The following is a 15,530-nucleotide window of genomic DNA, read 5'->3' on the forward strand; positions in this document are numbered from 1 at the left end:
AGGCATGGTTTAAATGACACTTTAGAAGCATGTTGGGCGATCATTTATGACTCGTGAGTGAGAATTATGTAAACCGGTGTTGGACGGCGGGGCTCTGAATCGTGCTCCATCACACAGCTCAAGAGCTTAATTGGCGGGGAGCTGTCCGCTTTACGCCATTATGCCGCCGGATCAAAGCCGGTCTGGGTGCTGCAAAGATCCCCTCTTTCAGGAAGTAAAAAGCCCTCGTTGTGGATTTCCCTCCCCCTCCTCTCGGATGTTTTGATGATCTCTACAGCGCCGCCCGGTGAACACCCCCCCCCCTTCCTGTCCCCCACCCCCCGCCACCAACCCCATCAGCGTATGATCTGAAGTCTGAATCTGTCCCTCTCATGCTCTAACAGTGTGTTTCTGTCAACGGCGGGAATGTCGGCTCACGATTCCGAACACTCTTCCTGGTACCAAGTAGCTGAAATGTAAATGTGTGAACACAACCCCCACCGCCCACCCCCTCCCCTGGCTGAAATTCATCACTACGTCTCTTCGTACATCAGTAGTTAAGAAGTAGTTAAACAGAAGTTGCAGGTCAGAATCCTCGCTGTGTGTTCACGTTTCGCGTGTCCTCTTGATTGCTGTCATCGTGGTTATTTTTCTGTACGTTTAATCCAGAATGTGATGATTTATCAAAAGTCACTTAGGTCTGTTGTCCCCCGCCTCCCGCTCGTCCCGCTGCTCAACCTGTCGCATTACTCTCTTATTTGTTTTTTGTTTATAGAGGTAAACATGCAAATACAAGAGTGTCCGGGTGGCGTGGCGGTCTATTCCATTGCCTACCAACACGGGGAACACCGGTTCAAATCCCAGTGTTACCTCTGGCTTGGTCAGGCGACCCTACAGACACAATTGGCCGTGTCTGTGGGTGGGAAGCCGGATGTGGGTATATGTCCCGGTCACTGCACTAGCGCCTCCTCTGGTTGGTCGGGGTGCCTGTTTGGTGGGAGGGGGAATTGGGGGGGAGTAGCGTGATCCTCCCACGCGCTACGCCCCCCTCCCCGGTGAAACTCCTCACTGTCAGGTGAAACTCCTCACTGTCAGGTTAAAAGAAGTGGCTGGTGACTCCACATGTATGGGAGGAGGCATGTGGTGGGCTGCAGCCCTCCCCGGATCAGCGAGAGGGGGTGGAGCAGGAACGGGTCAGCTCAGAGAGGGGGAACATGCAAATAAAAATGATGTGTGATGATGACGGCTGTTCACTCAGCACAGCTCTTACATTTGCTCACTATAATGTGTAATGGGTCCGATGTGTGGTGTAACCGCCTTGTTTCTCCTCTGTGCGACCAGCTGGAGGAAGCACAAAGGGAGGTGAGAGGAGAGGCTCAGGGAGGTGAGGCGAGAACGGGCGGAGATCCTGAATGGGCCTTCAAGCAGGAGCGTGAGGAGCACCGGCGTCTCCTGGCGGAGAGTCACGGCACCTCCCTGGACCTGCGCTGGAGACTGCAGCATGGTGAGAGGAGGTGGAGCCATGAGCGGGTGGAGCTCCTGGAGCGCTTCGACCGGGAGAGGCAGGAGTGGGACGGCAGCATGAGAGAGCTCCACCGCAAGATGGAGAAGGTAAAAAGCAGAGACGGAGGGGAGGGGATGGTCTGGAATAGAGCTTTGGCAATATGTACAAAAACGTATGTCATGCCAATAAAGCACATATTGAATTGAATTGAGAGTGGATAAGGTGGAGGAGGTGAGACAAGGACCGAGGGAAGGAAAGAGACGGGTCAAAGGGAGAGAGAGAGCGGATAAGGTGGAGGAGGTGAGACAAGGACCGAGGGAAGGAAAGAGACGGGTGGTTGGAGAGATAAAGAGCATGAGAGAGAGAGAGTTTAGAGGAGAGGATGAGAGAGGTGAGCAAAAGCTGGCAAGAGAGAAAGTAGATATGATGGAGAGGAGAGGAGCAGATAGGGAAAGGGATAGCATGACAAAGGGTTGAAGATATATTAGAGAGGGAGGATGAGAGGCTGCGAGAGAGCGAGGATGAGGTGAAGATGAAAGGGGGAGGAAAAGTTTGACTTTTGGTGTTTCTTACCGAGGCATCCAACTTGAAACTCAAGAGTGGAGAGAAGCTCAATGCACCAGAAATATACACAGGTCATACAGAGGTCCTCTTACCTCCTCTCTCTCTCTCTCTCTCTCTCTCTCTCTCTCTCTCTCTCTCTCTCTCTCTCTCTCTCTCTCTCTCTCTCTCTCTCTCTCTCTCTCTCTCTCTCTCTCTCTCTCTCTCTCTCTCTCTCTCTCTCTCTCTCTCTCACGCACACACAAACACACACACAAGTAATGACTTAGTAGTAGAAATCTTGACTGTCCTTGCAGGGCAGATGTAGTCAGATGTGGCTTCCTTACAATATCATGCACCAACCTCATTCAGCAGTGCAGTGGCGGATGGCGAGCATCTCAATCCGTTTCTGTTTCCTTTTGGGACCAGACTACCCCGGAGCAAAGCAACTGCAAAACTGAAATGGGGGGTGGGGTGGGGGGGGTGATGAGCAAACCTGGCTCTTCTTGCTGTTGTGAATTAAAAGGTGGATGTGCTGGGCGTCCAGGTGACATGGCAGTCTGATCCGTTACCTACCAACATGGGGATCGCCGGTTCGAATCCCCGCGTCACCTCCGGCTTGGTCGGGAGCCCCTACAGACACAATTGGCCTTGTCTGCGGGTGGGAAGCCAGATGTGGGGGTGTGTCGGAAGAGTGGGGTAATTGGCCAGATACAATTGGGGGGGGGGGGGGGATAGTAGATGGAGTCTAGGTGTGGTTACCCTCTAAGACGAGAGAGAGAGAGCGAGACATGAGAGTTTGAGCAGATTTGTCCACAACACTGCTTCTAAACTGGAAAGCCTTGTGACAACGTTGCTCCAGAGAGCATCAAATAGGAGACGAATCCAAAATGAGGATGTGAGAAGTGTGTGTGTGTGTGTGCGTGTGTGCGTGTGTATGTCTGTGTATGCTTGAATGAATGCGATGAGAGCTCACCAGAGACACTATCAGGCAGAGGTGGAAAAACCCGGTCCAGAAAGTAAAAACCCAAACTGTGTCTTTACTCCATCCATGTATTAAACCAGCTGATTTGGGAAACTAGTCAGTGCAATCTGATGGTTTAGTACATGGGTGGAGTAAAGACACAGTTAGGGTTTTTACTTTCTGGACCGGGTTTTTCCACCTCTGCCATCAGGGCAGTCCACAGTGAGCGAGAGAGAGGTAATGTCCCCGAAGTGATGATATTATTTGTTGTGGCACTTCATATCTGCACTGGCTCCATACCATGAATACTGAGGATTACTGAATAATGGATGCCCTATATGAGTTTTAATTAGACGAACTGCATCGTTTCACCTTTCTAGAGAGGGGGATGCTCAGGGCGGCAGGTAGAGCCACGCGGCAGCTAATATGGCGGGAAAGTGGATGAGAATACGAAATGTGGGAATCCGGACCAGGAATAACACCGGGACCTCTCTGTGAATATTCAGTGTGCTGTCCGGCCCAAAACCGCTGACCTGTCATCGGGTGGAAACACACTAAAAAGGGGGGCAGGGATGCTGTGATTCATAACTGTGACAGGTTGAGAGCTGCTGGATGCACAGACGACCGGAGAACGAGTGTCCTCCTCGGGCACAGGGGTCGTTTGTTAAGCAATACAAAACCAGGCCACCAAATCGATACGCTCTCGATAACACACGACACTTTGAGGACTCTGCTGCCTCCGTGCCTTGTGATGTAACACCATGGTCCTCGCTTGACTGTCATCCCACGTAGAAATAAGCTAGCTGTGTAAATAGATAAACACAAGCGGACCGTCCGCTCCCTGTGACAGTCGAGTCAGGCTGGGGCTTTTTGTAAACCGAGTTTAGAAACGGACAGAATAATAAAATCAGGTTTTCCGAGTACAAGAAAAAAAGAGTGCAAGACAAACAACCAGTCTAAACAGACTCAAACCCCTGAGAGTAAAGATGGCGGGATCACTTGATAGTGAAAGTGGGGAAGGGGATCGTAGGGACTAGTAGGAAGGGGGAAACCGGGTCCACTGGTCAGAGGGTCTGAACCTCCATAAGGTACAACAAATGTTGGCAGCAAGAGCTCAGTTGTTTTCCCTTGACAGATTATCATATTAGGGGGTTTCCGGGTAGTGTGGCGGTCTATTTCGTTGCCTACCAATACGGGGATCGCCAGTTCGAATCCCCGTGTTACCTCCGGCTTGGTTGGACGTCCGTACGGACAGAATTGGCCGTGTCTTCGGGTGGGAAAGGCGGATGTGGGTATGTGTCCTGGTCGCTGCACTAGCGCCTCCTCTGGTCGGTTGGGGCACCTGTTCAGGGGGGAGGGGGAACGGGGGAATAGCGTGATCCTCCCACGTGCTACGTCCCCCTGGCGAAACTCCTCACTGTCAGGTGAAAAGAAGCGGCTAGCGACTCCACATGTATCAGAGGAGGCATGTGGTAGTCTGCAGCCCTCCCTGGATCGGCAGAGGGGGTGGAACAGCGACCGAGATGGCTCGGAAGAGTGGGTTGATAGGCCGAATGCAACTGGGGAGAAAAAAAAGAAGGAAAAATCCCCAAAAAATAAAAGATTATCACATATAACACATGTATACCACATATCCCCTTTTTTTTACACAGATGCAGAGGGAGCTAAATGCCCGGAGAGGCGAGGGCGCCGAAGTCAAGGACGGCGGGCTGGGCCACAGGGGGGTACTCTCGCCTCAGGACAGCCCCTGCAGTGCCCCCCGCTCCCCCCGGTCTCCCCACCCGCCATGTACGTCGGTCCCCACCGTGCGTCCCTGCTCCGACTCAGACGCGGTGCTGGAGGAGCAGGGGGCCGCGGTGAGGCTGAAAGGCCCCATGGAGAGCCTCTTCCTGGATGCTCTGTCTCTGGACCCGCTTAGTGGCCTGGAAGTCCCTCCCCCCTCCCGACTGGTGACCGAGAAGAGGTTCCCCTGCATGAAGGAGGTAACACCGCTGGTCTGGGCGTCATCCAGACGAAGTCGCTGCTTCGTCTGTATTGCTGTTTGGTGGTTGAATTGAGAAATCTGATAGGGCGGTGTAGTTGACCAGATACTACAAATACTCATACAAATACAAATACTTGGTAGCTAGCGTGGCCAAAATCAGCATCATAAAAACAATTTTTAGCTATCCTTAGCTAACATAAAATTGTCCCTAGGTGTGAATGAATGTGTGTGTGTGTGTGTGTGTGTGTGTGTGTGTGTGTGTGTGTGTGTGTGTGTGTGTGTGTGTGTGTGTGTGTGTGTGTGTGTGTGTTTGTGTGTGTGTGTCGGCGTCGGCCCTGTGGTGGGCCGGGCAGCCTGTCCAGGGTGTCTCTCCGCCTGCCGCCCAATGACTGTTGGGATAGGCTCCAGCATCCCCGCAACCCTGAGCAGGATAAAGCAGTTTGGATAATGAATGGATAGATCCTGCAACCTAAAGCGCACAATTTCCATCGCTGTAGCAGCCACTGTGTCTCAGTAGACAGCCATGTGTCCTGCCAAAGTGCTTTTGAGCAAGAAATTCAAACTGCAGTTGTTCACTCGTTGTAAATTACTTTGAACGACATCAGCTTAACATCAGAAATGCAGGTTTATGTTGTGGTCTTGAATAACTGCCTTATAACACACCTACCAAGTACTTTCAGCAAATTCTGAATATTCTGCAGTCTGCACGATTCCAACTGACTATAGATGGGAACGTATGTGAGATTGGGTCTGTGGGTGTTTTGTGTTGGACATGCCTGGATAGGATACCTTGTGCCCAATGTGTGCTGAAATAGACTCTGCCCCTTTGTGACCCTGAACTGGTTATAACACAATATCGCCTCAGTTTCTTTACACCATGAAGAACCCAAGCCTTTGTAAACCAAGGACTTGAAAGGTCCCATGAAACACTTAGAGCACCGCAAACTTCTGCAGTTTGATTTATCCGTCTGAAACGAAACAGTTGGGTGAGGTTTTGGGAGGGGAGGGAGTTAGAGTTGAGTGACAGACAATAATGCCCGGGCATTTTTAGGGGAATATGGACACCAATTTGCTACTAGCTAGTTTCAATTTGGTGGTAGAAGATCACTCGTCTCTCAATCTCACTTGTTCATTGGACGCTTTTGTTAGTGTACGTACACACTCTCAGGATGATGTCACATAGAAATAAAAATATTATTATACACGCAAAAATAAAATATTTTTTGTGAATTTGTAGAACATAGTGTTAAGTTAGGCACACATAAAGGGGCAACAAAAATGAAAAATTCATTTTTCATTTCATGCAAACCTTTAAGGACACTATCCTGAAGTCTGCTATCCCAATTCTTGGTTTTTATTCTGGTATTTAAAAATAAAAATTCAGCTGCCATTTTGTCAATATCTGCGACTTATTTTTCAAACTGAAGATGACTTTGGACCAAACCGCTTCCTATATAGATATGCAAAGTGGATAGGAACCGATGCTGTGAATGTCTGTAAGTGGTGTTGTGTCTGCCTGCAGGCCCTGAATGAGATACCCGAGAGAGAAGGCTCTCCTGCATACCCAGAGGAGGAGATGAGCAGCGGGAGTTTGCTCAGGTAACCGCTCGCTCATATATTTATTTAGAGCAAACAAGGAGTCAAACCGAGTTCAAAGACTTTCTGAACAGGCATCCTACTTTGCAAGTACTGCAGTATTTTCTGTGAAATGTCAACAGAGTATACACAGGGGGCATCCGGGTGGCATGGCGGTCTATTCTGTTGCCTACCAACACGGGAATTGCCGGTTCGAATCCCCATGTTGCCTCTGGCTTGGTCGGGCGTCCCTACAGACACAATTGGCCGTGTCTGTGGGTGGGAAGCCGGATGCGGGTATGTGTCCTGGTCGCTGCACTAGCGCCTCCTCTGGTCGGTCAGGGCACCTGTTCAGGGGGGAGGAGGAACTGGGGGGGGGATAGCGTGATCCTCCCATGTACTACGTCCCCCTGGCGAAACTCCTCACTGTCTGGTGAAAAGAAGTGGCTGGCGACTCCACATGTATCGGAGGAGGCATGTGGTAGTCTGCAGCCCTCCCCGGCTCGGCAGAGGGGGTGGAGCAGCAACCGGGACGGCTCGGAAGAGTGGGGTGATTGGCCAAGTACAATTGGGGAGGAGGAAAAGGGAGAAATCCAAAAAAAAACCCAAAAGACAGAGTATACACAGACCCAGTATAGCCAGTATAGCCAGTGGCTGTGTATTACCCAGCCTCCTGCTGCATTATTCTGGAGCTCATGCATACTTGTTACTCCTTTGGGAGAGCGGCTGTTAATTCTGTTATCGGCCACTTCAAGTGACATTGACTTTGTATTTTGAGGATCTTGTTTTACTTCATGTCTTTGATGAAGGATTATTTTCCAGGAAGGATATGATCACAGTCACCATGTTGAATAATTCAGGCAGCTTCAAAACAAGGGAGAGTTATTACTTTGAATTTCAAAACACTGACTCGAGTTGAAGCTTTTTCTACCTGCGGTAGAAAAAGACAGACAAGTCCACAGCAGTCGGTGTTTGGTTTGATGTGCGGTTTCATTGTCTACCGATAAGACTTGTCACTGACACCTCCGATCCCTTTGATAATTATGGTAATGCAGTGTGTGTGTGTGTGTGTGTGTGTCTGTCCCCAGGGCCAAGTCAGTGTGCTCCATGAGTGACTTCCAACGCTTGATGGACAGCTCGCCGTTCCTCCCGGACAAGACTCGCCATGGCGACTGTGGGAGGGACGATGTCACTCCCCCTCTTTCCCCAGATGACCTCAAGTACATCGAGGAGTTCAACAACAAGGGCTGGGACTTCCCCTCTTCCGTCTCTGGCCCAGGCACCACCCTGGAGGCATGGCCAGACAGACCCGCAAATGCCAGAGGCGGGGAGCCCGCACCGGATCCATTCCATCCAACCTCCTGGTTCCTCACCACCAGCGCCACCCTGACCACCAGCACCTTGAGTAGCCCCGAGCACTGCCACAAATCCCCACTGAGGGGCAATGGTGCAGGAGCAGCAGGGGTGGGAGTGGAGCACTACGGGATGCACAACCCCACCAGACACGGGGCGGCCGAACACCCAACTGCCTCAGAGCCGGACTTCCTGTACGCCAAAGAGACCAAATCCAGGGGCGGAGGAGGGGGAGAGGCGGGAGTGGGGGCGAGTGGGCCAGATGAGATGTTCAGCGGTGGGAGGTGGCCTTGCGGCCTCCTAGAGGGTGGGGGGCTGCTGACTCCTCCTAGCCAGTCTCCCGTCTGCCCCACGGTGGGTTATGCCACCTCCCTGGACCTGCAGCTCTCCAGGAACTTGAGCGACGACATGAAGGAAGTGGCTTTCTCCGTCAGGAATGCTATCCGCTCTTCGCCAGGCCCTGCGGTCCGGGACACTGCCTGCCAGACCAACGGTTTCACCACACGAGGCACTCAGACCACACAGACTATCAGCGTGGGTCTGCAGACCGACGTGCTAAGGAACTTGACCAGCAGCCCCCACCGCTGCCTCACCCCTAAAGGTGGTGGTTCCACCCCCATCTCCTCCCCTTCGCGCAGCCTGAGGAAAATCCAGTACTCCCCTGTTGTCCAGAGCAAGTTTGAGCGGCCCTGCTGCTCACCTAAATATGGCTCGCCCAAGCTCCAGCGCAAGCTGTCCACCTCCAGCAAGGCAGAACTACCCAGCACCAGCCGGGCGCCCACCCCAACCACACCCCAGAAGGGCAACAACGAGTCGGCGTGGGCTCGCTCCACCACCACACGAGACAGCCCGGTCCACACCACCATCAACGACGGTCTTTCCAGCCTTTTTAACATCATCGACCACACCCCCGTGAGCTACGACCCAACGCAGAAGTTCAACAAGTCTCCCAGCCGCTCTCGGCCCACCCCGCACCCAAACAACAACAGCAACGGCACCGCCACTGATCCCGCTGCAGACCCAAAGTCAGCGTGCGTCGTACAGGAGTACTTGAGGACTGCTCGCGGCCGTTCCCCCAGCCCTGTGCAGCTAATAGTGGAAACCCAGGGGGACAAGACCCCGGAGGTGGTGAGCATAAGACAGGACTTGTCGGCTCCTCCGGGCTACACGCTGGCCGAGAACGCAGCCCGAATCCTCAACAAGAAGCTACTGGAGCAGAGCTTCAGAGAAGAGAGGAGACTGCAGACAGTGGGGCAGGGCGGACACAGCAGGGAAGTCTCCAGGCAAACCGAGTCAGAAAGGGGGCAGTCGGGATGCATGGAGGTAAATATTCAACAGATCCAATGCTTTTGTCGATTATCTGGTCTGAGTCCTGTGAGTTTGTGACACGACGGAATACACGATTTTGGATTTTTTGTGAAAATACCTGCAGGCGGCATGGTGGCTTAGCGGTTTTCCTGTCGTTGCTGCGGTTTCCTCCCACTATCCTAAGACACGTATGCTGGGAAAATTACAGACTCTAAATTGCCCGTTGGTGTGAATGATAAGTGAGTGATTGTGTGCATGGGCGGGTAACCTATTCAGGCTGTCCTCCTGTCTTTGGAACAATGCATGCTGGGATAAACGCCAGCCCACACAACCCTGGATGTGATTAAGAGGGTATAGCGAATGATGAAATAAATATTGGGGACACATTTTTATCTTGGTGTTGTGTGTGTGTGTGTGCGAGTGTGATTTAAGCTATCCCGAGCCAATCGAGTCCTCCTGAAACAAGCGTACACACCCTGCCACAGTCTTGAAACCTGAGATATTATATATTCTGTAGTTATTCAGTTATTAACATAACTATAATGTTTCGTTTTATTTTTTCTCAGACTTAACGCACTGGCTGATGCTATGGTAATGTTAAAACTTTTTCACACTTTCTACCTGGAAGTCACACTGGACTAGAAACTCTAGCCTTTAGCATTTCCTTCTTCCGCTTAGTTCTGCACCACCGGGACTTTCCCCTGGTTTGACCTTTCACCTTTACGCCTAAACTGCTGCTGTTGCCCAACTAATATGGTTTGTGCTTCCGATACCAATGATAAGTTTGAAATTGAACTGGGCGTCCGGGTGGCGCGGCGGTCTATTCCGTTGCCTACTACCACGGGGATCGCCGGTTCGAATCCCCGCGTTACTTATTCAACAGCCACAGTATACATTAACTTAGCATGTTGTTAGTGGGTTTACCTCCCCAGAGAGACGGGCACGACCCTGGTCTCATAACCCATTGTCTGTTCGGAGTCAAAGTAGGACATGTTGTACTGGAGCTGCACATTACAACATTATGCAGTAGACACTTAACATACCCCAACATGCGTGGGAGGCACCAGAATCCCATAGATGCCGACTGTCTGGCGTGCACGTTAATAGGCGGTGACGTTTTAGCAGGCGGCTGTTCAGCGTCCGCTGATCAGAAGCGACATAATCGCCCCGGGCTGTAGCCTGGTCTGTGGTTTCACGGAGGGTACCCAAGTGCGTTTTTGTTTTGGCCGTCTGATAAGTGGTGTGCTGGCTTTATCAGATGATGCTGTAAACACGGTATCGTAGCGGACAGCGACGGGTACCTACGCACGCAGCATTTCAATACTGAAGTAGCGGTCTGGAGTTGGACCGTATGTGGCTGCTGTATGTGCATCTGAGCAGACGGACGCACACAGGAGAACCAAGTACACCACTAGGGGGACGCACAGTTAACTCACAACCAACAGCTCACCGCTTAAAGAATCAATATGACTGCGTGGTGGTCTATTCCCTTGCCTTACCAACACGGGGATCGCTGGTTCGAATCCCCGTGTTACCTCTGGCTTGGTCGGGTGTCCCTACAGACACAATTGGCCGTGTCTGCGGGTGGGAAGCTGGATGCAGGTGTGTGTCCTGGTCGCTGCACTAGCGCCTCCTCTGGTCGGTCAGGGCGCCTGTTCGGGGGGGGGGGACTGGGGGGAATAGCGTGATCCTCCCACGCGCTATGTCCCCCTGGCGAAACTCCTCACTGTCAGGTGAAAAGAAGCGGCTGGCGACTCCACGTGTATCGGAGGAGGTATGTGGTAGTCTGCAGCCCCCCCGGGATCGGCAGAGGGGGTGGAGCAGTGACCGGGACGGGTCGGAAGAGTGGAGTAATTGGCTGGATACAATTGAGGAGAAAAAGGGGGAAAGAATAAAACAAAAAATAATCAACGTAATTATTTTGTGTTTTTTAGCTTAGCATAATGGCTAGCTTCATAGAGTCCTCCTTTTTGCTGTCATCAGCCTGGTAAATGCACCATTATCAGACTCACAGGCAGGCTGGTGGCATCACTAGCTGAACTAGCAGGAGGCTGGTGGCCTCTATGCCTCTATGCATCTGTGGCGAGGTCTTCTGAAAGTACCTCCCGTGGTTTCTTGCAGGTCTGCGGTGAATGGGTGGGTTCCTCTCGCCATCTGTTTTGGGGTCCTCGGGGCTCATATCAACGACCTTATCGCTCACGGTTAACCTCTGCCTCTTTTTTTTTTTTTTGACACGCCAGCCTCTTACCCTGTGTCTCTTCTCCTTTCCTCTGCTGCTCCTCTTATCCGAGCGATGCTGCGATTAACATCTCCCCTACTCTGTCCTCTCTCCTCTCTTCTCCTCTCCTCTTCCTTTATCGCTCTTATCGCTCCCTCCTTCCTGTCTGCCGTGGTCCTATCCAGAACCACACTGTCATTCTAACAGCTCCCTGGGGACTCTAACTCTGCCCGCGATGTAAGTTCCTCCTCCACCTTCTCCTCTTCTACAACCTTTGTCCCCCACCCCCACCCCACCTCACCCACCTACACCACCTGGTGGATTCACAAGCCACACGGACCTCTCACCCCCACCTCCACCCCCCACCTCACATGAATGCATGCCTCACAGGACAACCGAGTGACAGTGTGTGAAGCCATCGGCGTGTGGTGTCAAAGTGGTGCCGATGTGTCGATGTCCCTGCATGCTCAGTTCCTTCTTGTACTGACCATCTTTTTATTTGTTCTTCAAAGATCACAAACCCAGTTCAAGTGACCCAAAGAGTCATCGCATTGTCTTGTGACCACTGACCGTGTCACACAGTGCTGTATATTTATAGTATTGTGGTCATTTTACTGTACATAAAAGAATTTTTTTGAAAAAACAGAAGGTGGAGTAGCTCGCCCCACAAGGCCGGCGGCTGATTGGGCAAGAAACAGTCACCGAGTTAGGGTACATTCAGTGTTTCCACGAGTAGTTATACTGCATTTTTTTACGTACAGTAAAACAATGAAAATAAGACTCAAGAGATCACAAACTCGTGCCAAATCTAGTCAGTTGTTCCTCTGCCAAGGCCCATCTGCTCCTCAAAGGTTCATGCCAATCTGTTGAGGTGTCTCGCTGAGAGACGGACAAACGCAGGGGGAAAACACAACCTGCTCTGCAGAGGTAACACAAAAACCACCCGTGTCTTCGGCACAACATTTCAGACTCACGCAGCGAAGGCGGGCAGTCGGGGGAGTAAAAGAAAACCTCCCCAAAGCCGCGCTCTCTCTCTCGAGGCCTGCGATGAAAAGATGACTCTTCTCGGGCCACACTCCGCTCCGTTGGAGCCCAGCGCTCCTCCACCCAGAGGCCTCGCTGGCCCGCGCAGGGCCGGCTGTGGTAGCCTCTTCTAACATGACCCCATTGTGTCTCTACCAGGTTCCTCTGGCCGCTTTGTGTCTGTGTCTCCATGTCTGCGACTGGATGGACTGGGATGTGTTGTTTATTTATTTACTCTCCCGCCGGCGCGGCGCTTTCTCCTCTCCTTTTACAGCTCCTGTTCGCCATCCCTCTCACGACTAACAAGCTCTTCCAACGACTCATCGACAAAGATGACACTCCTCTGTCTGTCTCTCTCTCTCTCTCTCTCTCTCTCGCCTCCTGTGGGCTGTGTGCGTCGCCGTCCGACCCCAGTGGAGATCCACTGGATGTTTCCCCGGCGGCCCGGTCGGCCGCGCCACAGCCCACAGCCTCCAGCGAGGAGTCGGGGTGGACGCAGTGAGAGGAGCATCGTGCGGTCACGCTGCTGTTTTCACTGGGCCCCCTGGTGTCCGACCTCCTGCGCACACCTCGCCGATGCATGACTGATGGGAGTCCAGCGACCAGATGCTCCGGCATCGCACGGGAGCCACGCCTTGTTACGTGCACCACAGTGTGTTGTACTTGTGTTTAGTAGGCTGTTCCTACAAAGCGTGTCGCATCGTCCTCAACTTGTCCGTCGGGTCGTCGCGCTTCGGGGTGCAAAGCGTGTAATTGAGTGCCGGAGCCATCATTTCCTGTGTCTACACTACCGCGCTGTCACGATTTACTGTCCCGCCGGATTCGTGCAGTCACGCCGCCGCGGCTGGGCCGCCGTGTATTTTTAGCAGAGCTAAATTTGTTGCTCTGCGGGTTTGATTCCCTCCGCGCCACCGCCGTAACCCGGCGGCTGGAGGAAGCGAGCCAATTACGAACCAGGCCAGTGGCGCCGTGTGCCGATGTGATCGTTCGCCCAGTCACACTCGGGGTGTCTCTCCGAGCGAGGGACGGGGACCGGGGTAACTTACGGCCATCCAAGCTGCTTCACCTCTCTGAACTTCCATTTCTTTCGCGTCCCGGTGCCTGGGTTATCTGTTCTGTTCTCTCTCTTGTTTTTTTTTTTCTCATTTACAATCCTGAAGACTGTAAGCAGATGTCCTTTTTGATGCTGCCCTTCACCGGTGTATTCAAGATGATAGATAATCGGGCGTCCGGGTAGCGTGGCGGTCTATTCCGTTGTCTACCAACACGGGGATCGCCGGTTCGAATCCCCGTGTCACCTCCGGCTCCGTCGGGCATCCCTACAGACACAATTGGCCGTGTCTGCGGGTGGGAATGCGGATGTGGATTTGTGTCCTGGTCGCTGCACTAGCGCCTCCTCTGGTTGGTCGGTGCGCCTGTTCAGGAGGGAGGGGGGAATAGCGTGATCCTCCCATGTGCTACATCCCCCTGGTGAAACTCCTCACTGTCAGGTGAAAAGAAGGAGCTGGCGACTCCACATGTACCAGAGGAGGCATGTGGTAGTCCGGATCGGCGGGGGTGGCAGCGACCGGGACAGCTCGGAAGAGTGGGGTAATTGTCTGGGTACAGCTGGGTGAGAAAAATGGGGGGAAATCCAAAAAAAGACAATAGCTAATTTTTCGTAGTGGCTGGTTTCAATGGTGACTGTCAGGGAGGGCGTTCTCGGGTGGCGTCTTCACCACAGCAGCCAAACGAGGAAGATTAAGGCAGGTGGCGTTTTGAAGAGGAAGCCAAGTTGTCCAGGCAGATTTGACAGAATAAGCAAGTAAAAACCCTTGGAAGCCGGATGTGTGTATGTGTCCTGGTCGCTGCACTAGCGCCTCCTCTGGTCGGTCGGGGCGCCTGTTCGGGGGAGAGGGGGAACTGGGGGGAATAGCGTGATCCTCCCACGTGCTACACCCCCCCCCGTGGTGAAACTCCTCACTGTCAGGTGAAAAGAAGCGGCTGGCGACTCCACATGTATGGGAGGAGGCGTGTGGTAGTCTGCAGCCCTCCCCGGATCAGCAGAGGGGGTGGAGGGAGCAGTGACTGGGATGGCTCGGAAGAGTGGGGTAATTAGCCAGGTACAACTGGGGAGAAAAGGGGGGAGGGGCGGGGGTTTAAATAAATAAATAAATAAAGGACAATCTTCAGGATCGTAGCTTCAAAACGTCATTTCTTTCTCATACTTTCATTCACGGTTATTTTTCTTGGTGTTTTGAATGCGTGGAAATCTCACCACATCCTTTTAGTTCAGAGTCGATGAATTGATGACTCCTCTCTCTCTCTCTTGCTCTGTCTCTCTCTCGCTCTCACTCTCGCTGTCTCTCTGTGACGTCTCTTGTCATCGACAGGACCTGCCGCGGTCTCCGGTGGCCCCGCCCCTCGACTCCTGCTTCCTAAGACCAGCGCGCCCCGCCAACCGCCGCCCCCCATCCCGCTGGGCCGCCCACTCCCCCTCCTCCTCCCCCAAGTGGAGCCAGGGCTCCAGACGGTGGTTCACGTTCCCGCCACCGGGACACAGCGAAACTTTACAGGAGGCCAAGGAGCCGGGGCAGGAGCTCCCCCCGCCATGAGGGCCTACAACCTCCTCCTCCTCCTCCTTCCTCCTCCTCCCATCCCCCTCTTCTCTCCACCTCTCCTCGTTCAGAGCCTGAAAAGACCCAGTACCTCAGCACAACCCCTCTCTGGAGACGCCCGAAAGAGGAGGCGCCAGGGGGGGGTTGAGATCCACCGAGTAGCACCAGCTGACCAATGATGAGAGAGACGCGGTACTTCCCCGGGAAGACGCCGTCATGTACTGTAACACCATCCTGGACAAAAACAACAGAACACAAACCTACATTTCCATATAAGAGGTGCCTGTACACACTTGAGTTACTCATTGCCCGGCGTGTGTGCGTGCGTGTGTGTACGTGTGTGTGTGTGTGTGTATATGTGTGTGTATATGTATGCAATACACATATATGAGATATTTTAATCAGAATTTTTTTTCAGGTAAAGAAAAACTGTAGAGCTGTACAGAAAGGGAAGCCAGCGTGTTTGTCCAAATATGAAGTTTACA

At 52.7% G+C, this 15,530-nt stretch overlaps 1 protein-coding gene across 1 annotated transcript in view; it reads left to right on the top strand.

Annotated features, from left to right (window-relative positions):
• Positions 1–15,042, top strand: part of LOC130124324 (microtubule cross-linking factor 1) — an 86,057-nt gene extending 71,015 nt beyond the window's left edge. Inside the window, exons 10-14 of the mRNA XM_056293783.1 lie at positions 1,321–1,590; positions 4,640–4,969; positions 6,494–6,570; positions 7,635–9,222; positions 14,821–15,042. Of these exons, the coding sequence (XP_056149758.1) occupies positions 1,321–1,590; positions 4,640–4,969; positions 6,494–6,570; positions 7,635–9,222; positions 14,821–15,042 (2,487 nt within the window). The remainder of the gene's footprint in view (positions 1–1,320; positions 1,591–4,639; positions 4,970–6,493; positions 6,571–7,634; positions 9,223–14,820) is intronic.
• Positions 15,043–15,530: the final 488 nt, after the last annotated feature.

Source organism: Lampris incognitus, chromosome 14 (assembly GCF_029633865.1).
Source record: "Lampris incognitus isolate fLamInc1 chromosome 14, fLamInc1.hap2, whole genome shotgun sequence".
NCBI classification, from domain to species: Eukaryota; Metazoa; Chordata; class Actinopteri; order Lampriformes; family Lampridae; genus Lampris; species Lampris incognitus.